The sequence below is a fragment of the Copadichromis virginalis genome, linkage group LG14 (genome assembly GCF_057382275.1).
Source record: "Copadichromis virginalis isolate Kocher_CV1m ecotype Utaka linkage group LG14, C_Virginalis_male_GT1.1, whole genome shotgun sequence".
In the NCBI taxonomy this organism is placed as follows: domain Eukaryota; kingdom Metazoa; phylum Chordata; class Actinopteri; order Cichliformes; family Cichlidae; genus Copadichromis; species Copadichromis virginalis.
Window position 1 is genome coordinate 15,739,693 of NC_140631.1, and position 27,760 is coordinate 15,767,452.

General features: G+C 42.6%; 1 protein-coding gene across 11 annotated transcripts in view; it reads right to left on the reverse strand.

Moving 5' to 3' along the window:
* The window catches only part of mecom (MDS1 and EVI1 complex locus), a 125,465-nt gene that overhangs the window by 66,679 nt on the left and 31,026 nt on the right, over positions 1 to 27,760 (reverse strand). For all 11 annotated transcript variants that reach the window (XM_085429575.1, XM_085429571.1, XM_085429569.1 and 8 more), the window contains exon 2: positions 18,655 to 19,001. In XM_085429575.1, the coding sequence (XP_085285701.1) occupies positions 18,655 to 19,001 (347 nt within the window). The remainder of the gene's footprint in view (positions 1 to 18,654; positions 19,002 to 27,760) is intronic.

Consider the following 27,760-nt stretch of genomic DNA (forward strand, 5'->3'; position numbering starts at 1 on the left):
TCCAACAGGTCTTTCTATTTACTCAGTCTTATGGCTGTTACCTGCTTTTATCTGCCAATCAGTGCTCTACTCCAAAGGAGCTGTGAAGTACAGTACGTCTCTAATCGAGGCAGGTGAATTAGAGAGCAATTCAAACACAAACACACCACAAATGTGCCCGCACACTGAGTGTGAGATGGCTGCGTGCCCTTGTATATGATGTGAGTGAGCGCTTGTGTACGAGTGTATGCTTGGCTGCCCCGTGTGTGTTTCTTGGTTACTGTGTATTTTGTCAGGGCTGTGATTAATGACTCACCATCATGATAACACTGGAGGGTGAGACACATTCATTCACACAAAAGGCCCTCCCTGGGTCCTCTCTCTTTGCCACCTCATCTGCTGAGAGGGCTGGCAACTGGTGTTCACGCCAGCCCTTTGTGTCCGTTAACCTCCGCATTCACTCACCCTCCCACTTCTCGCTTTCTCGAAATTTTCTACTTGTTACTTCTTTTTCCACAAACCGAATATTGTTTTTATTCAACCCCTTTTAAATAATGCTGCAGTATAAACACCTGTTTAAAGAAGGTAACAACCTCTTCAGTCAGTAAGTGAATGTCCTTTATCTTTATCTATAGCGAGATCTCCAAGGTGTGTGTGTGTGCATCAGTGTGTGTCCGTGTTTGCATTTCTTCCTTTTGCAAACACCCAGAAAGGCACATGCCTTTCTTTAATTTATACTCCATTTTTTTCCACACTTATACACTCTCACACACACACACACACACACACACACACACACACACACACACACACACACACGCATGAATAGACGGTGGGTGGACTTTCTGATTAATGGCAGTCATTTGTCAGGCAGAGGTGGATAAAACAGTGAATATTATCTTTGTGCTAAGGGCCAGAGCACATCACTCTCTCCCTCTTCTGTCTTTCATAAGTGGTTGAACACAGCGGCACGCAGGGACACGCAGACGTCACGGCAGCCAGCAGATCTATTCTCATTACTTCTCTATTAGGACATCAGCTTCCACTGATCAGGTGCTACATCTTTATACTGACATCAGAAAGTGAGAGAGAGAGGTGGATGACGAGAAAAGAGAAGAAGAGAATGAGAATGACAGAGGAGCGAAATAAAAGGCAGAAAAAAGGGGGACTCTTAAGTATGGAGGGAAACTTGACATTTCTGAATTTGATTAATACTGGTCTAAATCATCCTAGTTAGGGAGCTCTACTGCAGCACTCCCTTGGTAAATGGCATTTATCTGCCCTTAGACTGTCCTTCAGTAAAGAGATTAACAAATTAGCTTTGGAAAATGTTCAAGAGAACATGACCTTCTGAATCAGACACAGCCATGAGTTTTCTTGGTAGTTTTTTAAAATCTAATTTATAAACCAACAAACATTCTGTCAGGAAAATTATGAGCAAAAAAAACTAAAAAAAAAAAAAAAGTATGATAAGTAGCTTTCATTCAGATGATAAGATAAAATTCTCGCTAAGAACAAACAATTAAAATGCTGTCTAACTTGCACACTACTAAGTTTTTAGTTGAAAACCGCATACCTATACACCCAAATGCATCACTAATCTGCTGACAGGCAATTGTTGTGCCTTTGTGAGACATATATGATAGAAATCACACATTTCAAACATTTTTCATTTCTGTGACAGCTTTATCAAAATCCTTTGTGTTTGAGATGACGATGATGCACTCGGTGCACTTTTTATCTAAGGTCCCTGCCAGCACAACACTGAGTAACTGTTGGCCCTATCAGTGAGAGAAAGCACAGAAGAATCTGGGAACAAATATTTAATGTTGCTTATCGCAAAGTGCATCAGCAATAAATGCCTCAAGGTGACAGAGTTTGGCTTATTATTCAATCTGAGAAATAATAGGGTGAAGTGATTATAGCATGTTCAGAGTGGGAGGCAGGGATTTATGTGCATATGCATATCACCTGTGCAACAATATATTTTTCTAATGGTGATAAGTTAAGGAGAAAATGTTTCCATGAGGCAGCTATTAACCAAATATGAAGTGAAGCTATATTGTCCATACACATGGGGTACTGCACAAATATAGACACAGTCATTTCTTAGTAAGGTGACCTCGTAAGGTTAATGGAAAAAACTACACAGTCAGTAAGGATAAGTCAACAAACTTTAAACTTGCTTCACTCGCTAACTGACCGCTACACTCTGTGTCCTCCACTGATGTGAAAAGACACAGGTATGATTTCTTGCTTCTATTTAGGCTGCGACAAAAGGAAAGTTGAATAAAATGCCACTCGAGTCTGCCTCCCATTCTCCAGACCTCTCAGTATCTCCCAACTATGCAACCAATAAATAGCACAGCATGCTTAGTTATTTCCTCGTTGGGGCAGACAGAGAATAAGAGGTGGGGCTGAATGCCACTGCCGATATATGCACCTGACTGCTGTAAATCACCATCGCAGCGGTCCCATCTTCGCGCTGGAGATTTAATGAACTACCGCGGGCTTTTTATACCTCTTAAGGCTCGCTGAGTGACCACTTTGTACTTGTTCAGAAGAGAGGGGACACTGCTTCTGCCCACTAAATCTTCCCTGTGCCACAGAGGATAAAATCTCCCTTTATTCATGGGCTATTTACCAGATCCAGATTTATTACGGAGGGGGTACTCTAACAAAAGGGTGGGTGAGAGACAAACCCCTGACTTCCCTCTTCTCTCTCTATCCCTGGGCACTGAGCTAGAGACCTGGGAGCCCAGCATCTCACCCACATTGGGCTTGTTTCATTGTGAGCGAGTTTCCTGTTTTTTAAAGGGTAAAAGTTTCTGAATGCACTGCTCAGGATAGTAGAAACGAGTACCTGAAAACACCCGTGCCTTTTATCACGGGGTATTCGTAGTGTATGCTTGCTCTACGTATGCCTCAGCTGGCCTCTTTGTGACCCATTGCTATTGTTGCCATGGCTACAGTCCTCCCTTGTTGTATTTGCTGGCTGAGGGGTCATGGGTGAAAGGTCAAAATGATACACGACAAGCGCTTAACAAAACCTTTGAACGTCTTCACCAAAAACTCACTCAAAGAGACTTTTTTGTAAGTGGCACAAACGCACATAAAAGCTGGAGTTATAAATATACATATTGCTACAAGGGGACTGTCACCTCAGTGACCTTGACCGCACATCTTTCTGCACTATATTTCTCTGGTCTTAAACAAGCTAATGGCTAATACCAACAGCCCACCTGTCTGCCTCCCTTCTGCAGGCTACCGGCTGCCTGCCACTACTTGTATTCCGCAGTTCATGGACTTTGCTGACCCAGCTTTGACCCTGATGCATTGTGTCTCCTTATTCCTCTTGAATAGACCCTGTTCTCTCCTCCCCTAGAAAGGAGGTTACGAACTTCTACTGCAGTTTCTTTGTGCTACTGTTGTTCGACTCTGGGCATTTAGATTCCTGACTCCTGACACTCTACCTGGATAGTAAACACGCTTCACAATCTGTGATATTTTACATGATACTTGTTATTCTTAATTTTCTTCTTCACTCCAGGAGAATAAAACTGAACCGAAGACCAACCTGAAACTCAGGCCCAAGATGCAAAAAGACAACTGTGAATAATGCTAACACAATAATCAGCGTATTCCTCCCTCTCTGCTCTATAAAGAACAACCACACAACTTTAATGTTTCTAAGAAAAACAAGTTCTAACGGCGCTCAGCAGACTTTTGCAGGCTTCTCTGCTGCTTTCTCATTAGCAGCATGAAAGAAGCCTGGCGGAAACTCCAGTGGCGCACGGACACAGCTGTGAGCTTTTGAGTTTGAGCAAAAAGTTTTTCTCAATAATATTTCATAAAAAAAGGCGAGCAGATTAATTACTGAATTTGATCTCGCTGGAGAAACTCTCTGAGAATTCAGAGTTAGCAGAGATAAGGGGGACATCAAACAGCCACATGTGTTTGCTTATTTTTAAAAAGCTGGAACTTGTTATCAGGGCTGGGCAGGACTTTAGACTCCACACATCTTGTTGTTGTGGAGCCTTTCTAGTCTTGAGTGTGATGACGAGATGGGGGTGGCGGCGGTTAATGGCAGTAGTTGCTTGTGTGTGTATGATGGGGCTCGAACCCTGCTGCTAATCACCCCGCCTCCACCCTGCGCAGCCAGAGACCGATGCCTGGATGGGTGCCAGAAGTTCTGAACTAATATTCACAATAATGTTTCTGCTCCGAGGGGCCAGCGACAGAAAACACTGTGGAGTCGTGCCAGCTTTTTCTCCCCTCCTGTTCTCCTCTTTCCACTGCCCCACACCTCCCTCACCACCGGGAGTTTCTCTTTCTGTAGTTTTTCCACCTTCTTTTTCTCCTTTAATTTAAACATTTTAAAAGCTATGGCATACTGAAATATGTTTGCATATGCGCTGCGTGTGAACTATTTAAAGCCTAAGCGTGCTTAATGTTTACTATAATAAGCTGCAGTTGCCGGAATGACGGTATAATGATTACAGACTGAAACGTCACTCATCATTAAGACACTGTGCTTTTAATAGAGAGAGATTGCATTCTAACATTTAAGCTTAAACATTTGTATTTGTTGTTGTGTAAATGGTACATTGGATAAAAAATTTTTTATTGAAGTTGAATGGAATAATGATATTTTATTACGTTGAAAGTAATAAACCGGCTGATGTATTAAATTATCCTGGCATCCATAGAACTCTTTTGACTTGAAGCTATTCAAACATCACCGTTATGACATGTGTGATACGTGACCAGTACCTACGCTTGAAACTCAAAGTTTTTCTTCAAGATGTCTTCCTCCTATTTCCTCTTCCACTACAGCTCGCATGGCCTCGACTTCTCACAGTTTCTAAATTTTGATCTAATACAACAGAGTCTCGTGTACTTGTCTGACCTGTGAAGTGATCCCTGAATGGTAATTCTGTCCCAGACTCATATTGAATATAGCCTTTGGCTCACTTCACAGCACACCAGTGGAAATGTAGTGTTTTATTGCACTCTCTACATATGTATGTTGATGTGTATACGGCGCAGGGAGAAGGAGATGTACTGGATCTCCTCTGAGCTATCTCCACTCACCGGTCTTTATAGACCCTATTCACACCGGTGGCATTTATCACAGCTGTGTGCGTGTGTCTGCATGCATGTGGCATGTTTCTGTGTGCGGCTGTGATTGTTTGTGTCTCCGTGCCTCTTTATGTGTGGGAATATGGTTGTGTGAGGATGTCCGTTTGTCAGAGGCATCCACCATTGCGTCTCCCTCAACCACCCCGCTGATTGCTCCATTGATGGTAGAATGCATCATACCCCCCCTACATCCCAAAAACTGATGATGCTGTCGCCCCAAAATCCCTTTTGTAGCCTTACCATCAAGAATCATCATAAATAACCATGACATCATCCCATTCTTATCTATAGGACGTCCCATGCTGATCGATAGCATGGCTCCTGGAGTGTAAATAGCTTCTAATGCCCCATCTTCCCCTTCAAATAGGTCTACATTATTTATGATGGCTGTTAGGTTACCAGTCCAGGACACAATTTATTTCATCCAACCCCTGCTCCTATTATACCAATGCTTTTGAGTCTTGATGGAAGATTTGAGCAGAGGGTTGGAGATTGAGGGGGAGCAGTCACGGCACAGAGAAAAAAAAATCATGCCTCTGTTCCCGGAAAAGCGCCCACATACACATATTCATACTTAAACTCCTAGTCCACTCATCAATGGGAGCCCATGAGAGGAAGAGGAAGGAGAAAAAAATTAAGGAGGAGCGAAAGTGGACCTGAGTGCTGCCTGGTCCCACCCCGTGGTAACGATGGGACATCCGTTACTCAGATGACAGTGAGAGTGGCAGGCCTATTTGTGCGGCCGCTAGCACGCAGTGACGGATTGGACAGACACAGCAGTTGGAGGCTGCATGGAAGTGACAGGCTGCATTTCCATTTGGGTGAAAAATCTGGTTAACGTGGCTAACATGGCTGGCTGGGTGAGGAGAAACAGGGCCGCATGAGCTGGTTGGGGCCCATGTGGTCAGTGCATCTATGCTTATTGATTGGTCAGTGTACTTTTCAGTCTACCCCTTTGTCCTGGTTCCTCTCACCCCTGAACATAACAGACAGACTGCCTGTCTGTACTGTAGAAAAAGAATCAGACACAAATGAAAATAAGGTAAAGAGTAAAATAGATATAAAAAGTGATTCAGAAAAATTCTGAAAGCGGTGTCCCATCTAAACTTTTTGACACTTTAACAACATATAAAAGAGTTTTTAAAAAAACATCCCTCACATAGCTGTTAATGTGTAAGGACTGTGAACGGCTTGAACTCCTTGTGTTTGGAGAGCCTTGCCAGGTTCATGCTGTTGGATTGGCAGATGGTTACGGGAAGCACATATATCAACATAGACTTCTCATAGACTCTAGAATAACACGCCTTTTCATAATCATCATTTAATACAAGGTTACACACGAAGCAGGCAGCCTCTTTGTGAAACTTTTCATGGCTGAAGATTTGGGGTTTGGGGCTTCTTTCATCAGGGATGGAAAGACTGACTTTTTGCTGAGATGGACAGCTCACTAGTCAGAAGAGAGGGGCGGCGAGGTGTTATTCTGCAAGCAAAACCTGGGGGTTTGTGTGCGAGAGCAGTCTGAGGAATGTTCATCCTCACGCCTCATTGATGTTCTCATTGCTGGGTGCAGATCGAGCAATGGAGATGGAACCCTAGATTTACGGGACATGCCAGAAGCTTCACATCCTTGGGCCCCCTGGGGCCAATCCCCTGTCTTGATCTGGCCTGCAAGGAAAACAGCCGTCCCTCACAGCCTGACAGTGAGGTGGAGCCATCCAAACACACATGCAGGACTGAGACTGGTGGAAATAAGGAATGTAAAACAGTGAGGGAGGCGTGAAGGGAGGCCACGAAGCCCGCTGCAGCTCTGGGAGGGCAGTTCTTTATTTTAACAGAGATGAAACTGGAAGGCTGGGTTCATGGGGAAACCGAAAGCTGATTACTTTATCTCTGTGAAGTCATTTCAGTGGGTAGTTTCTATGGCGATGCATGTAAACAAACAGTAGCTGATCTGATTTGGACCTTTTACTGAACAGGTGTTCACATTCAGTTAACAGTGGTTTAGTCATTGCCTTATTAATGTGCTTAATGAGAGAGAAAGTACAAGAAATGGAAACTCTTTTCCCTAATTCTTTCTCAGCATCGCTCATAAACATCAGAGTCCTTAAAGAGAGGAGAGGTTTTTTGCTTCCTAAAGTCCACAAAGGCCTTTTTGTCCCCTGCAGGAACTGGTAGCTGTTCAGGAAGTAGAATCTGGTGCCAGCAGGATGATTTATGGCTCAGTGTCCTGGGTGGCAGTTGGACCTGATCCCACTGTCACTCAGGCTGGGGAGAAGCACTGCATGGCCCAATGAGAGGGTGCCCAGAACTCTAAAGCTTCACAATGCATGTCATAAAGTAGCTTGGAGGGAAGGGAAGCAACCATAAAACGGCCTAAGGAAAGAGAACAATTGGAGGAGGGAATGTGGATGATCCAAACTCTGCTCTAAGACACTCTACCAGGATCTGTTTTTTTGCATCCTCTCCTCCTCTCCTCTCCCACTTTGGGCTGATGACAGAGCGTAATTCAGCTGAGAAATAGATTTTGCAAGACTTTTTTTCATCTGTGCAAAAGACGCTAACTCGTTAGGACTTCACAGGACTTGCCAGAGCAGGAGACAACAATTAGTTTGTTGGAGATGTCAGAAATGGCCACTGAGTTTTGCGGGAAGAAATCCTTTGTGACGGATTGGTGCTGACACTGCAGGCAGATGAGGAGGGAGCGACAGACTCCCAAAGCGCCGTGTGAAGTGGAGGAACCTTTGGGCTGCATTAACCCTTATCTGTGAGCTCCCATGAACAAAGTTCCTTCACAGACTACCTGCTGTAGCCTGGAAAATCCTATTACAGACTGCAGGGGGACACTTGGGAACACTCCACCGGGAAATCTGTCTCCCTCAGCACGTACCAGAGACAGGACATCGAGTTCCCTCTCCACCTCCTCAGCTCATTTTGTCTCTCTTTCATTCATTTTGGCTGATTTTCTCTTTCTCTTGTACCCTTCACTCCCTTTTATCTGTCTTTGGTTCTCTTCTGCCTCATTTATCACTCTTCTGTTTACCCTGTCTAGTTTTTGCCCATGCTATCTTCTTCCAGACTGCCCCTCAGTTGTTATGCATAGGTTTCCTCCTAGTCACTCAGGGACTGCTTTTTCTAAAAGCACTATCTGCTAACCGCTATCTTTGGGTGACAAAGCTGCATTCATCTGCTGACAAAGGGTGACAGCTATGAGGGGACATTAATTGCCTGCTCCATGCTCCATACTTAAAACAAAAACAAAAACATGTATATATATAAACTCACGAGCTGTATTCATTTTACATCCTCAAAACAACCCCAAAACACTTATATACATAACAACAGGTATAATAAAGATTCTTGCTGTTACTTTAAATGCAGCCCTTATATATCATTGGCCAATAATTCCTTCCTTCCTTCAATTTTCCCAAAGGCATTTAAAGTTACAAATGAATCCGATCATTCATTGCTTAATGAGCAGGTGCAGTAAATTCTTCACCCCGTTTAAAAGAAGCGATCAACCCTTTTTTTGTTTTTAAAGGAATGCATGTTTATCCTGAATATAATTAAACATCCCATACTGTAATTACATAATGACAATAACTAATGGACTAAATCATTAATAAGCAACCTGAAAGCAATTTGAAAACAATTATTGGCCAGGATGTGGTCCTTTGTTATTACCAAGGTAATTAACCCCATTAAATACAAGCGCCAGAGTAATTTAAAATGTGACCTTCAAACAGTGTACAAACTATTTCATACACTGTTTGTTAATTGGCACTCTGTATCAGCAGGCCAAAGAACTGCTTAGATTAGAAAGAGATGCAGACATGAGTGGCTGGTCGAAGGTGTGTGGGCAGAAGTGCAGCACTGAGTAAACTAGACAATATGACAATTAAAATATTTATATTTAAAAGCCCAGCGTTCTCTGCATATATTTAACATATATCAAGGGACGAGTGGGATTTCCTGTGTTTGGGATGGTGAACAAGCTTTTTAGCTAGATGAGCTAGAGCAAAATTCACTAGTTTTTTTTCCCAACATAACATTTACAGTAAACAATCACAAATCTCAAAAATTAACTTATGTTTATATATAAGTTACTAAGGTTGAAAGTTTTTTTTGCTGAAAATATAGTGAAATATGGTGGACTGGAGATATAAAGGAACAATACATATGGACCTACAGTGGTAAAGTGAACATTTTTTTCAGGTAAATGTAAAACCAAACATTTACATTAATTGTGAAATGAGCAGGAAATAACTAACATTGATTTATTCTGTACACTTGTACTAGCAGTAATACTTCTATCAATACTAGTTATACTAAAAGGGTGTTTTTTTTAATCACAGTTCTATTGACCAGTGCGGCACGTGTGACATAATTCTCTATATTTATTCATGCAGTCAGAGTAGATAAGACATCTTAATTGATCCTATCATTTTAATAACTCGCGTTACCAAGCAGTATATACAACACCCTGGAACAACCTGGTGTGGTCCTCTTTTCTGCCAATCATTTGCTCCTGCGTGATTTTTGGCTTTTTTTCTTTTTTCATTCACTCCGGGACGACATCTGAGGGGAACAGACAAGGCCAGCTCACAAATATTGACTTTCCAATAACACAAGAGTGCACAGCAGCCTATCATATGGCTCAAATTAAAGCATTATGACATAATAGAGCAAAGTCGGGGTTAAGACCTCATTACTGCCACCCTGGGCCTCTACTTTCGCTCCCTCTAGAACTGGCTGCTCACAGTTCTGGTTTGAGACGTGCTCTATTGTAATTGGAGTACGAATATAGAGTAATTGGGGAAAGGTGGAGCACATTACTGTGCTAAATTTGGTCTGGTCTGAAGATTTTACCATGTTTAACCAAATAATAGGTACTCAAACCACACCAGCCACACAATACATATAGAAATGTGCACGATTCATAAGGAATACATGGACGCATATATGTATGTGGAGATTATGATTCTGTGTAGGTGATAATAGCTGTGAGAGTATGAGGGAGAGTCCTGCAGAGGCTAAGAGGGCAGAAAGCCTTGGGTTGTGCCTGTTTGCACAGCTCTGACCACAGACACTGAGAAAGTGGTTTTGTAGAGCAGTATTAGCTCTTGATTATTTGCGTTAACCGGTACTTAGATTTACTGCCTGGGTAATGCGATCTGACTGGTAGTTAAGCACTAGCAGCAACACAGGGCAGGAAAGCCAGGACAAAGTTGCTATTCCATCTCTATTTCCTCAGACTGGACCAATAAAAAACCTGCAAACTCTGCCCCCGAGTCCCCGTCTACCCCCTCACTATAACCCACCCCATTGGGAAGACATTTGGAAACAATCAGTGGTGTGTTTTAAGGGAAGGTGCTTCCCCTATCAATCCCCCTAGATAAGGTATCTATGGGCCTAGCTCCATGGCTCCGCACACGGAATTCATCACCTCGGCTTCCTGTATGCTGTTTAGCGGTCCCCTCATTTTCACTCCTATCTGTGCAGAGTGCAGAGGGCACATTTTGTGGGTCTGTGTTTGGGTGTTAAACCTGTGGCATTTATTTCACTGGGTTTGGTGAACTGTGAAAATGGATGAACTATTCAAACATGCAGTGCTGCTGTGTAAGCGAATAATGGCATTTTGTAGTATTGTTGTTTTGCATAAGGATCTGTGCAGATGATGAGATGCGTTTGATTTGATTGCTCCTTACACGGGTGGAGTCATTGTTCATTCTTTTAATTGTTTTTTCTATATTTACTTCAGAACTTTCTCCACATTTACTACCAACAGAATTGTAAATTAACAAGAGGATGTTAGCTCAAGCGTTCTCTAATTGCCGTCCAGCTTCATGGATCTAATGAATTAGCTCAAGCTGGTAAACTTTTCTCATTTCTGCTTTTACTTCGACCTGTAAATGATCTAATAGCTGTTACAGCTTTTAAGGCTCACTTTGAGGATTCCCTCTTCTATCAGAAGTATTAACAGTGCTATAGATGCTATAGCCGAGTATAGATGATCTAAATGTGTGTTACAAGGCAGCAGCGTTTATATCTCCCCCGTGAGTTAATATACCTGCATATAAATTCCATTATATCTGTGGCTGTCTAGACATGTGTCACTGCGTTATTGAGCTTGCTCTGCATGCGTTCCAGAGCCTCCTTTGTTAAGAACAGAGCATTTTATGTGTGTTTTCTGACTCCCACCATGCACTATCAGCTCCTCAAACATTTGCTTGCAGATGTGTCAGGTATAATAGGGAGAGAAACATGCCCCCTGCCTTGAGCTTTTGAAATACGTGGACTCCTCCGTCCTCATCCCTGCTTTTTCTGACCTCCTTCTTCAATCAAACAGGTTTTTCCATTCACTTCAGATCTAATAAGGCTGGTGACCTTTGCCCTGCTTGGATGGATCCCTGGTGAGAGCCTCCTTCACCTGGTATTGTGCTGCTGGCTACACCTTCCAACTGGCATAGCCCCCACTCACGCCTGCCTTTGTCCTTCTGCAATTCACTCTGACTTTGTTCAGTTAGTTAACCTAGCTTCCTCTCCCTGCTGGGAACTCAGACGGAGGAAAGGCAGGAGGCGGGGGAACCAAGAGGAGAAGGTGGAGAAGGGGGGATAAGAAATCTGTATAGTTTTTATGTTCTTTAACAAGAGAACAGTAGCCTCTGGAGAAAGTGGGGGATTTGGCTGACCCAGCACTCCTCTCGGTAAATACCCTCACACGTAATGTCTTATATTCGGTCTGTATGAATGTGTCTCGTCTCCTCTCGCTCCTCTCACATGAGATTAGAACATCAGTTACCCGCCACCTCTCGAACACCCAGATCAACTGACACACACTGGCCTCGACCAGCACCAACAAGCAACAGATTAACCCAAAGAAATGGATTATCAGTCAGCTGAGAGGCAGGGAGATGGACCCCCAGCTTGCTTTGTCTTTGGGGGTTTTGAACGGGCATCACTGCCGTCCAAGACAATCAAGATCCAGTTACACAGGACAAAAAGCCCATCTCCCTCACAGACACCAGGAGAGACAAGGGCAAGATGCTGACACACACGGGTGAATGCACTTCTGGGGTTGTTTTGACTCATGGGAGTCTACACACACAGCAACATTTGAACATCTCAGATGTTTTTGTTGCCTAGCAGGTTAAAACACATAGTTTTTACTTAGCTGAAATATAACAATACAATTACTTACTTCAGTTAGTTTTCTAACTGAAGTAAGTAAATTGTTACAAAGTTATGCTTTTTTTTCCTGACATCTATGAATTCCTGTTATTTAAATATAGTAGACAGACAGGTTGGGATAGCAGAACAAAACTGTGATTGATCACATTGACATATATGATGCATTTGAGCTCATAAAGAATGCAATTTATATTGTTTGCACACTGTTTAAAAGGCTGCTTTGCTCTTGTGCAGCATTTCTCTTGAACATGTATGTACTGCAATGTCACCAGAGAAGACGAATGGTGAAGTTGGAGAATTCTTCAAAGGTTAAACTGCTTTTACCTTCAGATATTAAATGGGTCAGGGTATCTTGACATTATCATTGCTGGTAGTGCTGGCCAAGGCAAGGCTGAAGTGTTTGATTAGATAAGGAGAAAATGATTTACAGAGTTAAACTGCAGGTGACAGCTATAATTTCGATTTGAAGTGCAAGATTTGTTTTCCTGCATAAAAGCATCGTAACATATTCAGAACCTTGTATACAGCAGCGACACTTTCTGCATTGTCACTAATCATTTGTGTGATATGTAAAGGGTGAGTGGTGGAATCTTCCAACATGAGTGTCATTCCAATGGCAATGTTTTTTGTTTTATTATAGTTTAATTATGGGAGTTGAAAAATAAACCTGGGAGTGACTGGGGCTCAGATATCAGGAAAATTTAACTAGTAGTAACACACACACAGATCTCAGTTATATCCCTGTAATTGCCACTAATATGTGATTAAATTGCATATTTCCTCTGCAGCACAGCCATAACAAGGTGTCTTGTTCAGAACATCCTGTCTATTGGGTGACACATTTGGTGGTTGTACTTGCCTACCTCAGTGATAGTGTTCCTGTGTTATTGCACACAGTGTCCCAGCGGTCAGTTGGTGCTTTTGTTGGTGCGCTTCTCGTAGGTTCCCACAACGATGTCAGCGCTGCCTTGTGTTCGCACGGCACAATGCATTGACAACCGCTGTTCACGTTGCCTTTGTAGATGCAAGACTTTTTCACTTTGAATTTCTGAAAACTACGCCCGCGCGTGTGTGTAAATGTGTGAAAATGTGAAGATGTGTGCCCATTGAGGGAGCGCGTGAGTGACAGAGAGGTTCATCCCTAGTGCTGGCCTTTCTAAGCGCTGCTGTGGGCAGGGCCATCTATGCTGACAGTAGATGGGATGTGGCAGGGGCTGGGGGATTAAGAGGCTTTTAGCCAGGACTGAGAGTGGCTCTTTCTCCTCGTGACAGAGAGAGGTGACAGGCCATCAGCGCACAGAGGACAGGCGGACAGCCAGCCAGAGACATCTGCATTCATTCAGGACAGCAGCTTATCCGTGCACAAAAAACACGCCCTCTTGAAACGCCCTCCATCTACACTCTCACACTCTGTCTCACGCATGCATACATAAAAACATACACTGACACACATGCAGCATGCAGACACACAAATGCTTCATTTCCTAGTTTATAGTAAATTTATAAAATGCTAAAGTAGCAAAACACTTCAGATTGATTTTTAATTTTTTTTTATTTATTTATTTTTGCTGTTAAGTAAATATGACCCGACACCTCCCTTATATGATCAATGTGACTGCTTAAGGTTCTTTAGGATGAAGTTTTATCAACAAATCGAACCTGAATTTTAAGATTTATTATTGTGTTGCAGTTAATCACAAGCACACCGTTTTGAATTGACACTAAGTGAAAAGATGAACCTCCTCCTGGTCAGGCATCTGCCACTCCTCCTCCTTCCATCCTCCCATCCTCTCATGACTGGGAGGTTGAGAAGACAGGCAGAGCCTGGAAAGGCCCTGCCCAGCCATTTAATCCTCTACTCCCATTCACCATCACTGCTAATCTCCTACACCACCTCCCCACCACCACCACTGCCACCAACAGTATCGCCTCCACCTCCACCTCCACTTCTCCCTCAAGAGGTGCACAAAGACCCTAAGCGCCCCTGTCCCGCCCCACCCGCCATCCCACCCCTTCTCGTATCCCTAACCTGCTCCGCCCAGTGCTCCTCCAGCAGGAGGCACCCAGTTTTCTAAGCCCAGGAACCATAATCCTGTGGGGCTCCAAGTTTGGGTGAGCCCAAAGGCTCATTGAGTGCCGGATAACTCTCTCCGGGACTTTAGCTGTCTGTCTTATTGTTGCTGCTGCTGAGAAGAGGACAGACACAAATGGAGTTTGAATTTCAATGCTAACGACTCAGAGAAAGAGACAGCAGAATATGGACTGGTGGGCATCCAGGCGTTAAGAGTATTTTCAAGGAGGCCATGGGGAAACACATGCAAATACTGTGGGCAAGTGCAGGCCATAACATCCTTATTCTAAGAAAGGCTGAATGCAATACGGTTATTTTTGTTTGTTTTACAAGATCCCAATTATATTCAAAGCTGAAGATATTTAACACTATTTGGATTTATTTGAAATTTGTTCTTGTTGTCATGAAATTTAGTTCACTAAAGTTGAATATGAATCTTAAGTCATAAAGCGGCATTTATGTTTCTGTTTTTGTTAAAAAGGAATAAATCTTACACCATCGGTATGTAAAACATTTACACCCACATTTCTTTCAGATTTAATGCATCTTTCATCGCACCATAATATTAACTTCAATATTTGAGTGAAATCTGTGACAATCTGTGCTCTCCTCCTCTACTGGATCACCCCAGGGTTGCTGCCTCTCTCCCCTTCTGTTCATTCTGTACACAAATGAGTGTCGCAGCAGTTTCACGAACAGACACATCCTGAAGTTTGCTGACGACACAGTGATCGTCAGTCTTCTAGTGGGGGATGAGTCAGGCCATGGACAGGTTGTAGATGATTTTGTGAATTGGTGTGATGAGTCCTTCCTTTCACTTAATGTGTCAAAAACTAAAGACATGATTATTGATTTTAGGAAGTCGTCTTATAGGTCATCACCTACTATCATTAAAACTGCAGATATTGGGATAGTTGAGAGTTATAAATATCTAGGTGTGGTACTTGACCATAAACTGTGTTTTGAATCTCATGCTGATGCCACTACTAAAAAAGTTCAACAAAGACTGTTCTTTTTAAGGAAAATTAGATCTTTTAATGTCTCATCTGAGATGTTGTCCTTGTTTTATAGAAGTTTTATCGAATCTGTGATGTCTTTTTGTATTGCTGCCTGGTTTGGTAACCTGACGGTGAAGAATAAGAATCGGTTGGGACTTCTGGTAAAAACTGCTAGCAAAATTTCAGGACGTTGGCAAGAGGGACTTTTGGCCATTTACAATAGAAATGTGTTTAGAAAGGCTCATTCTATTATTAATTGTGTGAACCATCCACTTCACAGTGAGTTTGAGTTGTTGCCTTCCGGCCGCCGAGGAGGACTAAAAGACTCCAGGTCTCTTTTATCCCTACTGCGTCTTGTCTCCTTAATGGCAAATAATTGTCCTTGAACTTTCTATCATTATTATTGTTATTATTATTTTATAGTATTGTTCTGTTTATTTTTATCCTGCTGCTAAACTAATTTCCCCTTGTGGGACAATAAAGAAATTGAATTGAATTTGAATTAAAAAATGCATTTCAAAATATTTTAGTATTTGATATTCTCCCCCTTTGCCGTTGAGCGGGATTGTGACGTGAAAAATGACAGCTCGGTCTCCTTGGTAGTTTTGGAAATTTCTGAGGTGCGTTTTGGATCATTAAACTGCTGCTGTATGATGATGGTTTGTCTCATGGAACAAACTTTGGATTACTGATCCTTCTGGACTTTCTCAAGGCTCTGAATGTCTGCTTCAAATGATGGGAATCAGAAATCTGAGCTTTAATAAGAAGTCGTTGCCACATATTTGCTTAAATTTAATTGACAACCTATACATACTACTACTCCAACTTAAATATTTTTGCTTATTTTAGGCATTAGATTGAATAACACATAAATTCTTAAAGGTTTTTGTTGCTTTCAGTGTTTTGAGAATTCAATTCTGACATATCTTTAAAGTTGTTTCAGGACCCCAATTTCTCTATCTTTCTTCCTCTAGTGCTCTAACTTTTCTTTGTGATAAGGCAGAGCTCTTCCTCACATTCTGAACTAGTGTCTGATTGAAGGATTTCAGACTGACACAGGTATCATTAGATCTATACAATCCTCAGCACAAACACAATTCGCTCATAAAAAACAACACAACTAACTAATACAATTGCCTAAGCATGCACACAAACACAAATACATTCACACTGTGCACACAACTGCTAGCACGGTCAGCACTTTGGTTCTGCATGCGACAGCGTAGGTGAGCTTGACAGATCCCTCGCCACTGCTTCTCTGCCTTTTATTTACAGAAGCTATCTTTCCCATAAGTCACCATTCCTGTATTCATAAAGCATCATGGTTGTCATAACTCATTCTTCCCCTTTATGAATAAAGCTTCCAAATTTATGGTGATGGCGCTGAGAAGTGGTGGCCTCCCTGGTGACAAACTTTCCCCAGTCTGTCACCACTGGCCTGAGCTGCTTCAGAGCCCTAGATCAAAAGCTCCAGATGGGAGCGCCACTTTATCGCTCCCCGGTCGGTGACATCACCTTGCTGCGCTGTGCGGGATTGATGATGAAAGCAAACATATCTATCTTAGCTCACATTTACCAAATCAATTTTATTTTTACAGACCCTCCGCAGGGTTATTGGCATATTGACGGGTTGCAGGCAAAAGGAAGGCGGAGGGAGTGGGGTGAGCGATGGCCGAGGGATAGTAAACGGGTGGGCATGGGAGAAGAGGGGGAGGGTCAGGAGGGCTTAATGGTGTTTACCATATTTAATGCAGAGGGATGTCATCACTGAATATCCATTCTGAATAATGTGGCATTTCATCATAAATTCTTTACAACTTATTTACTTAATGGAAAGAGTTATGGCTTGCTGTCAGGGCGGTAATTAAACATTGTGATACAGTGCTGCCTCGCCAGGATCCCATCTTTCCCCTCAACTCCCCCATCCGCCTGCCCCAAGACACACACATATGCACACTCACATCCAAGCTCCTCAGCTTCTTAAATACATATTATTATTCAAGCTCCCCATAAATTACCACAGGATTAAAATTCATGAAACCTTTTTTCTTTATTTCCTTCCCTGGGAAAAAGAATAACCCAGAGCTTGTTCAACCAGCTGTAAATCTCTTTGGGAGAGACAGGGACTTCATATTATGATTTTATATCATGAAAATTGGCTTAAATAAAGACTATTTCATCACTTCAATTTAATGCAAATTTATATTTGCATCCCGCTCTGCAGTTGATAAAGAGGTAGAAGTTGCTTCCTGGAGAAATTCAGCTTAAAAAGAAATAATAAAATAGCTAAGGAGCAGAAATTTATTTTGGTTTTCTCCAAACCAAAAACCACTAAGTTTGAACTGATGGGCTGGATTAATGCTGTATGATGCAAACCAACTGAGGACGAGTCCAAATCCCAAACTATTTATATGAGCTGAATGTTAATATTTTACCAACATGCTCTCAGTCAGCTATAAAGTGCAGCACGGAAACGTTCTCTGTAGTTAGACTCTACAAAGAGGAAAAATGCTGTATTGAATCATCGTTTTCTTTATATACCTTGACTTCTCACTTCAGTGAGCTGCATGGTCGGCTTTTCTTAATGAGCCTGGCTCTGCGCTACAAATCCCTGAGTTTCAAAGACTAAATCCTCACGTTCAAATGAGAGAGGATCTATTTTGGGAGTCTGAATGAAGCCAATACTCCCCCGCGCCTCTCCGTCCTGCTCCATAAAACTGAACTAGCCTGACACTGACAGAGACCACATCTAACCTTTGACCTTGTGCCGTGACCCTGCATTCGATTTTTTTGTGTCTGCTGACCAATATGTGATTTGCCAGTGGTCGCACTGGGTCCCTAACCGGGATGAAGAAGGGATTTATGGCTTTTCATTTTAATTGAGTTAAGAGCACGAGCTCAACTCACTTTCTTTCAGTCGCGCTGACCTAACATTACATCATTGGGCAACAAACGGCAGCAACAACTTTGTGGTCACTGTGCTAAATGTGAACATGACGACATGGAAGGAAATAAAAAGTGGACTGATGTGAACGCTACACAGTGTACAGGGGAAGGAAATTCCGTCTCGTCAAAAAGTGTGATACTACTGCTGTAGAAAAAACATAGTGAAATGCAGTTATGTCACATAAATGCACATAAACGCTTCTTGTTTTAATCTGGACACCCTGGTTGCCTAAAGGATCTTTGATGCCACCTATAAACATCTCTCTTCCCAGCTTTATTCCCTGTCACTAGATAACATAATGAAATACAGGAGTTTGTATATGTTCCTACCTCCCAGCCTTGAGTAGGATCTTGGAGACAAGGCCTGTGCTCTCCTTCATATGGTCCAAATCGCTCCCCGACGTTCACCTTCCTGTGGCTCCAGATGCCCAGCCCTCCAGATGGGACGGTTGACTCTCGCAATTCAAAGTCAAAGGGAATGCTCAGATCTTCTTGGGGGAAAAAGATGCTTTGGTGTTGGAATGACAGATGGTCCTGTGGAGAGGACTCATCGTCAGAGAGTGAAGGTGATCCCGGGTCTTCTGGCAGGGCCGAAGAAGGTGTAGGATCCCCATCAGAGCCGCATACGTCGTCTAAGATGTCGGATGGATAAAGAGGTATCTTATCATCTCCGTCACCTGCAAGAGACAAGAAGTCTTGATGTGAGGGTCATGTCCAATGACATAAAGTGGCAACGGGTTATTGTTCCCATCTCTTTAACTTACTTCAGAGATGAAGGACAACATATGAAAACTTGATTAGTTCAAATAAACAGTAGGAGACAGAAGGGCCTTCGGGTCTGGAAACAGCAAATGTATCATGCAAGGGGACCTTCATTCTGTTGCAGTGGAAATTAGTAGTAAAAAACAGGAGATCCTGAAGTGAGCCCACTTCTTGTTTATAATTTGTACTCGCCTGGCATGTTCCTGCCTTAGGAATTAAGCAAGGCAAATTTAATTTTTAAAATAAAACCTATTAGGTCAAAAACAGGTTTTTGGGCCCTACGGCAAAGGGTTGACCCAGCATTGTGCTATTCTGGCTGTTTTATAATTCTTTTTCCTGAACTCTTTCTTCAATGTGCAGTGAAAACAGAGGGAACAGAGAGACACACACTAAGGTTTATTGTGAGTGGAGTGAAACAGGATATTGAAGCACGACCCCTCAACCCACACTGGGCTTCTTTAGAATGGCACACGTGGCTGTTGAGCCTAATAGTGAAATAAAGATTGAATTATTCCCAGTGTTGAAACAATCTGTGATGGTATAAACTTGCAATGCTGTGAAGTCTTTGAAACAGAGGTAGATTGAAAGAAGCACATTAATTTGAAAAACAGTTGCATTTAAAATACAAAGTCATATGTACAGGTAGGACGTTTTAAATACAACATCATATATGAGATGTCGCCCAGCAAGCAAAGACACAGCAAGGCAGTAATTGAGCCAGCGAACGCAACGGGCTGCTAGCCAGGTGTTGCAGGGTGGGACAGAAAGACACTAAAAGCCGGAAATGATCCACAGGAAACTGCTGTTCTGTGGTGGGCTGTGCCTAACACACACTGACAGGTCACAGGGAGAAGGAGCTCTGCTAATGAGGCTCAACAACCCATCCCTGGGATGAGGAACATTCCTGAAGGGCTTCCTGTGTGACACTGTACCTCAGCGCTGTCAGCCACGGAACCTTTGATCCACCCAGATACACACACGCACTTCTTGTTCACTGGCCTTGAATTAAACATGTGTCTGATTGAATAAATGGGGCATTGTGATTGGCCACAGGCGGTCATGAACTAACCTGAGAAATTAACTTAAGACTTGAACAAAACCAATGCACTTCAATATTTGTATGCTTCCAACTTAGCACTGCTACATTACTCGACACACAAGATAAGCCAAGACCAGCGAGCTACACATTTGTAAATATATGCAGACTCCATTTTTCTCAAGGTCAGAACACAAGTTGTGGTGAAGAGGAATGTAAAACTGTAAAGTACTGCATAAGTAGTACATAAGATGTTTTCCTCTGTCAGTAAGAATCATAATTCCTGTCAAACTGTGTGTTTGCTGTGGCAAAGAAAAAAAAATCTATGCATGAACATAGTTTGCTGAATCAGCTCTCTGTTATATTATTATTTTCTGTGTAATCCAGCATGTGCACCTGTGTGTGCATGTTTTGTCAAGGCGTACTTACAACTAAAGCAGTTCTGATAGTCATTCCCTGCAGCAATACCTGATCACAGTGTCTACACGGTGTACAACTATTGTGTTTGACATACACACTGTGTGGGCCCAGGGAATTTAAAGGAGACGTCTTTCAAAGACTCGACTGGACTGGGCCGGGCATGAAACCCAATGTGGCTCTGGGAGTAAGGGTAATGATTTTCAGCACAGAGACTGTGTAACATGGTTAGAGGCCTGGATGTGAAGTTTGCCACATGGTAGAGGGACAAGAGCTTTTAAAGGTAACTGTATCCCACCATTGCTGTTTCTCCTCTGACATTTTCCCTCTCACGCTGGTCTCCAAGTTTATATTTGATTCAGGCCAGGAATTCCTCTGGTCCACTGGACTCCACAAGAGCATTTCGGCTCATAAACATATATGTTTCTGTAAAGTAAACGATTGCTGAAAACAAATATGCTATGTGCAGAGTTTTGAAAATTGTGGTCTCGTGTGTAGATGACTGATAATTTAGTCTTAGGGCTTTGCTTAGGTGTGTGGACAGCAGTGACACTGCAGTTGGATGATCAGATCAGTGTGTGTGTGTGTGTGCGAGTGCATGCATTTTTAATGCTCTGCCTACATGCAGCAAACGGTCGTGTTTGTTTGTTCAGTAATGGACATTACTTCACCATTGCAAGCTGACGCCCTTCATCAAAGTGGGAGCTCTGAAAGAATTTTGGATTGAGAAGGGGAACTCCATCTCAGAGCATGCTCATGACTTCAACTGCATTAATAACACAGATTGCACATCAAGATAGTACCAGCAAGCACGGGAGGGGGGGGGAGGGGGGAGGGGGTGCACTCCTGAGAAACTTTGATGTTTATGTATCCAAAAGACAAAAAGCAAAACAGTGAGGGAAACAAAATTATCTCCTCATCAGAATCAGCCATTAGCACAGGAAAGCACATATTGGCTTATTGAATAAACACAGATATGCACACACATACTTATACATCATGTATTCAAATGGTTGAGCTTGATGCCAAATTCATTAATTTTTATTAAGAGGGAAAACATTCGTTCCCGGCCCTGCTATCTGCATGGGTGGAATGATTTTCACCTCTGCCACAATGTGTTGGGCGAACTCATACATCACATGATTACCCCTAGCACGGCCGCCATCATCAGGGAGTGAATTAAAGATGATAGAAAGAGCTATTAATCACTGTGACAAAGCCCCTAATGGAGGTGTGACCCAGCCAGTGCTGACGGGACGCCAAGAGGACGCACCCACGGGACAAATGGATACATATGTTTACAGAGAGAATAACCTACCTGTGGACATACTCGACCCCTCCTCTCTGAGTGGTTTTTTTTTTTTTTTGGTTCTTTGATCCGCTGTCTTTCCTGCTGTTGTGTGTCTTTTTTTCCAGTTCTATTCTTTGTCTGTATTTTATTTAATTATTTGGCTGCGTCTTGTTGTTAGCAGGTGAGGAAGAGCTGGAGAAGTCAAAAATATTAAGACTTAAAAAAAATATATAATCTGTCAGCTAAAGCATGAGTTTTATTATTTGTAGACAGTGGGTGAAGTTAGGAAAAGAGTTTTTCCACTGTATGTCTGTTCATAGTATACAATGAGATGAAAACATCATTCATCTACTGAGCCTGAGGACAATTCAGAGTACAAATCATTTACCAGAGAAAGAGCTCGAAGACTTGATTGATGGGGTCTTAGATCATGAAATATGGAAATTAACTTCTCACCTAATGTGGAGCGGCCCTCGTGCTTATCTGTAGACATCATTTTTCTCATGTGATAACAGACAGCCAGGCATGAGGCGATGTATGGGGTCTTACCCTTGTACTACAGGTCAAACATTATCACATATGATCTCCTCCATTTGTCATCATCCACATTTAAAAACTGCACACTTCATCACATCCCTGCTTTCGCTTTATATCCAAGCACCACGGAAATCAGTTTGCTCTGCTGTTCCAAGAACTTAGAAAGAATATCTGTGCAGTAAAAATGAGCACTGAAAACACAAATACTCAAAATATGTGGCAGCGACTGAAGGGCCATAGCATGATTGCTGTTGTTTCTGCTTTTGTCCTGAAAAACAAGATACCCCAAGAGACTGTGACTGAATTCAAAACACATAAAAATAATTATCTTTCATTTGGTTAATTTTAACGCTCTCACAGCTACTGCCAATCAGAAAATGACTGCTGTAGATTTGCTAAGTACTGTTAATTACAGTGCATCACTGTGCGGCTATATTCCCTCAGCAGGGTGCATAGGAGAGCGTTTGGAGCCCCATGGCCTCGGGAGAGGCAATAAGCTTCCTAATTAACTCTGTCTTTGTGCTTAATGGAGGCCTTAACACCGCTTTTAGGGAGTCTTTTGGTCCGTGGGTCCATTGGGGTGACTGTGGAACTGACTGATACGAAGCACAAACATTCAAATCTGTAGGTAGCTCGACAACAACAGTTTTAGGCAATTGTCCACAGTTTATCTGTCAACATTTGGTTCTCAGACCACCAAGAATTTCCACATTTAAAACAAGATATGGTTTGTTAGACAGAATGTGGTAAAAATCTAAACAAATCATATAAAAATATGTGAATGTAAAATTTTGTTCTAATGGCTTTATGTGTTTGTATTTCTCTTATGCTTTTCATGCTTACTCCCAGAGAGACCAGAAAATACATCAAAGATGGTTTTGTGTAAGTAATGCTCTGTTACTGTATGTTTAAATAAATACCATTTATATAGCTGCCTTCACTCCATATTATTACAAATTGGTATTTGTATTATGCAAAATGTTTAAGCTGGCACACACGCACACACACACACACACACACATGCACACATACACACATAAACACACACTAACGGGAACAGAGCTCTTAACACAGTGTTAATTAATGAGAGCATTGTCCATGTTTTTTCCCCCTTGTCTTAGTCAATGACTCCTCATTCCAAATGGAAAACACTCCATTAAGGGCTGTGGGCGAAGTTACCAATTAACACCGTGGAACAAACTGAAACTTTGAGCTGGTCCCCTGTGCGCGCGCACACATATACACATACACACACACACAGACACCTAATTAATTAGCATTAGTTGTGATTAATAATGAGCGTCCTTTAATGGTAAATCTGCAGCTCCGATGGCAGGCTGACACAACAAAGGAGTCTGTGTACGCGCCAGGATTTATCTGCCGAGCTGCTCGGGGATTTTAACATGTTTCTCACAGGCTTGACAAATGGCCTATTAATTATCTAATGTTGTCTGACAACAACCGCTTGATAAAGATGTATGTTTAGACAGGGAGAGGAGGGGAAGAAACAGCAGAGGGAAAGAGAGAAGCCTGTGCGAGGAATCGAGAGAGGGGGAGAAAATGTGTGTTTGCATAAAAGAAAAAAAAATGTTGAGATTGAGGGGAGGCTTGTGTCGTTTCATGCAGTTGTGAGCTACTGACTGACACGCATGCATATACAAAGTCCTTTTCTTTATGAATTTGCTGTAAAAAAAATTCACTCTGCTTGGAACATCAACGTGGATGATTAACAAATCACATTTATTATTAATGAAACGCTAATGAATGAAATCTTGATGAACACAGAGATGGATGTGCTGCACACACACACACACACACACACACACACACACACACACACACACACACACACACACACACACACACACACACACTTTACATCCTAAAACCACAATCAATATCATCAACAAGGAAGTCCCTGCATCAGCCCAGCCACTTCATACCATTAAGTCGCTAACAACATGGAGCATATGGGCATCTCTCCTGCTCACTCCTCCCTCCATCTCTATCCCGCATCCCGATTCAATCCGGGCCCTGACTCCAATTTCACAAGTTTATCTTCCGCCTGTATGTTGACAGGTGTTCCTAAGTGGGATGCCAGTTGCCAAATGATTTTTATGATTGTTTTAGCCTAGCATTTGGCCTAATGAGATAGGATCCCAGTCGGACGCTAACTCAAGCCTGTCAAATGTAAAGCAAACAGAATAACAGCCCAGTACTCACATTGTTTCCACAAGCCATACATCAGCTGGTGCACAGAGAGAGGGCCCTCTGCATTATACAATGACCCTGGGATAGAGGAGATGAGAAGAACGAGCAGGAGTAAATGTAAAGAGAAGGGGAAAGCTATAAGGTGAAAAGGGATTATGGTGGGGAATAGTGGATAGCATACTTCACGCTAAGACTGTGGCCATACAAAGTTTATGGAATCTGCCTGATCCATCGTAAAGCCACAGACAGAAGTAAAGAAGTAATCAACAACAACTCATGAGCATGCCTGTGTTGAGACGCGGATCTTAATTTCCTAATGAGTGCCTGCTGATTGCTTGCTTGAGTTAGAAGTAGAAGTGCAAATAAACAAGATTTTAAAAAGTGCCTGCCTCTGAAGTGACATGTGTAAAGAACATGTTGACAAAGGTCATTAATCCCCTAAACTCCTACGTGTTTTCCTCTGAAATTACCCCCAGCTCAGCGCCCTGCAGCATGTCACACACCCTAAGCTTTTGATTTGTTTGCTCTGGTCACCTGCGCCATTCCTTTCATCTATCTTCCTGCTTCTGTGTCCTCATCCTTCTATCTTCCTTTTAGACAGCAGCATCAGCAATCTTCCACTAAGCTATAGAAAAATGAAAGCAAACCTATAAAATCTAGAAAAAAAAATGTGTGGAAGAGTTACGTTCACCAAAGCTAAAAAAATATGTTTGACCTAAAAAATTGCCCATTTTTAACAATAACAACGATTCCAGTTCAAACCTGCATAGATGAGCATTCTCTTTCTACCTCCTCTCTCTCTCTCTCTCTCTTTCTTTCTCTTTCATGTCATGGCTAACTGCCATTGGGCCCTAATATAATTATGGCTCACAGTTGTGCACATTTGAGAAATTGATTCCTTTGATGAAATGTGAGTGAGGCCAGTCTGCGAGAGATGTATATCCAGAGTGGTTGCTGCCAGCCACCCCAGCCTTGCGGAAGGCCCCCTGGGTACAAAACCGCCAGCTCAACCAGGCCCAGCCTGGCCCGGTCTGGCCTGGTCGTTAAAAGAAATGATAGCATATGTGCTTTGTTTGAGTTTGATGTCTTCGTAATGCATTACACAATTAGATTGATTTGACAATTTCCATTATACTTGATAAAATATTTATGTAGGCCTGAGGATGGTAGTTCTTATCAAAGGGGGCTGATCTGCAGTCCAGATGGGAGCCCTGGTCTGCAGTAAGAAGGCCATTAGTCAGTTAAAGCTGGGCACATTTGTGGGCAAATACAGCCTGTACCTACTCAAAATCTGCAATGTTAAAGAAGGTAGTTTGTAACTCATGAAGATACGTAAAATATCTAAGTGTCAGATATCAATAATTAGATGCAAATAAATGAGATCAGTGAGTATCAGTTAATCAGTAATGTTGTCCTCGAATTTCTGCCTTCCGTACAAACACTGATTGCTTTAGAAAAGAGAAGCTCAGCGGTGAAAAAAACAAACAAAAAAATCCAACAAAGACATTTTTGGTTACTCGCATTTCCGGCACATTAGCTTCAGATTTGCTTCAGCTGAAACCTGCAAAGAAAGTGCCAAAACATACTGTGTGTGGGCATCAAGCATAAAGACATACCGATGTTTGCTGTTAGCCTCATAGCTTAATTTGTCAGGTCAAGGGTCTGGATCGAGTACCCCATTATATCACCTCCATAACTCCACTGTGTGTGTGTGTGTGTGTGTGTGTGTGTGTGTGTGTCCTGTGCACTCAGAAGAATTCTAAACTTTATGAACAATTTTGACCCCATGTCTCCAAACTTTCTATGTCTGCGCCGTACATCAAAGAGTAAAATAAAAATCCAATAAATACACCAATTTAAGCAATAAATTCAAACCACTCATGCTCAGAGGTGAGTCTCCTTCACCCTTCTTTCCTTCCCTGTTCTCACATTCTGTGTCACACTGAATGTCCCCCTCTTTCTCACTTTCCTCACCTGTCTCCCCTCTCTCTCGCCCATTCCCTTTGCAAACCTCTCAGCGTGCACAGCCACCCCACATCCATCACAGCCCAGAAATTTAAGGACCCAAATTGGCCTCATCTGTCTCAATGTTGGATGCAGATGGAGTTTCTTCTGCGGAGGGAGGTGCGGTTAGTCACCCCTGCTGCCCCCACCCCTTCAATGTACTGACTTAAAGCCAAACCAGTCTGCACCAGTCTCAACACTAGAGCCGCATTACGAGGCCGGCTGCTGGGTATAAAGAGGGCACAGCGGCGAAGTGACCACCGCACTGACCACACGCGTTTTCTGTTTCATTCAGTTTTCTCTCAGTGACATTTTTTATTGTGTTTTTCCATCTAGCCTTCATTCTGGTTCACTCTCCTTCCTTCCCCCCGTTTCCCTACTCCTCCTTACTCATACCACCAGCACGCAAACACCTACACAAACACAAGCCATTGGTGGCCATCGCACAGTCTGCAGTACAGTCTCAAGCAGCCTGGTCAGGCCTGGCTCATTAATAAAGGCCCTAAATGAGGCGACATGCATAAAACATGAAGCGCTGCGTGCTGCTGTAATGAACTGCTGCTCCATAATTGCATCTCAGAGCCGTAAAATGAAGACAAAATATTTGAAGAGGGATTCTGTCACCTCTCTGCAGATGCAACACTAATCACAGGCGTTCTGCGGGGCCCCGGGGTCCCCCCCACCCGACATTGGCAATACCCTCCAACTGTTGGGACATAATTGAATAATTGCTGATTAGAAAATAGGGGGAGAGGTAATAGTGTAGTGTCCAGTGTGTTATCTATAATAATCCCACTGGGAAGGACAAAATGTATATCTATAGTGCCCACTAGGAAATTATTTTATTAATTGACGGTTCAGTTGTCTAGTTGTCAGTTGTCTAATAGATGATAGAAAGATGTTGTTTGTAGCTGTTTAGGGAACCAGTAACTAATATTACTGTTAGTTACAGGGCTGATTTGTCAAAGTTTAATACAATATAATGATTAAAAAAGGCAGATGGAGTAAGGTGTAAACACACAGGCAACAGAGACATCCAGACTCAGTGTGCGCACAGAGTGACAAGCTCGGAGACAGGCAGGCCTCCGGATGAGAGATTGGAGTCTCACCCAGGGGTGTCACACAGACGGTTAAAGAGTTGCTGTAGTGACAGGGTGGCCGTGGTGACATAATGAAGG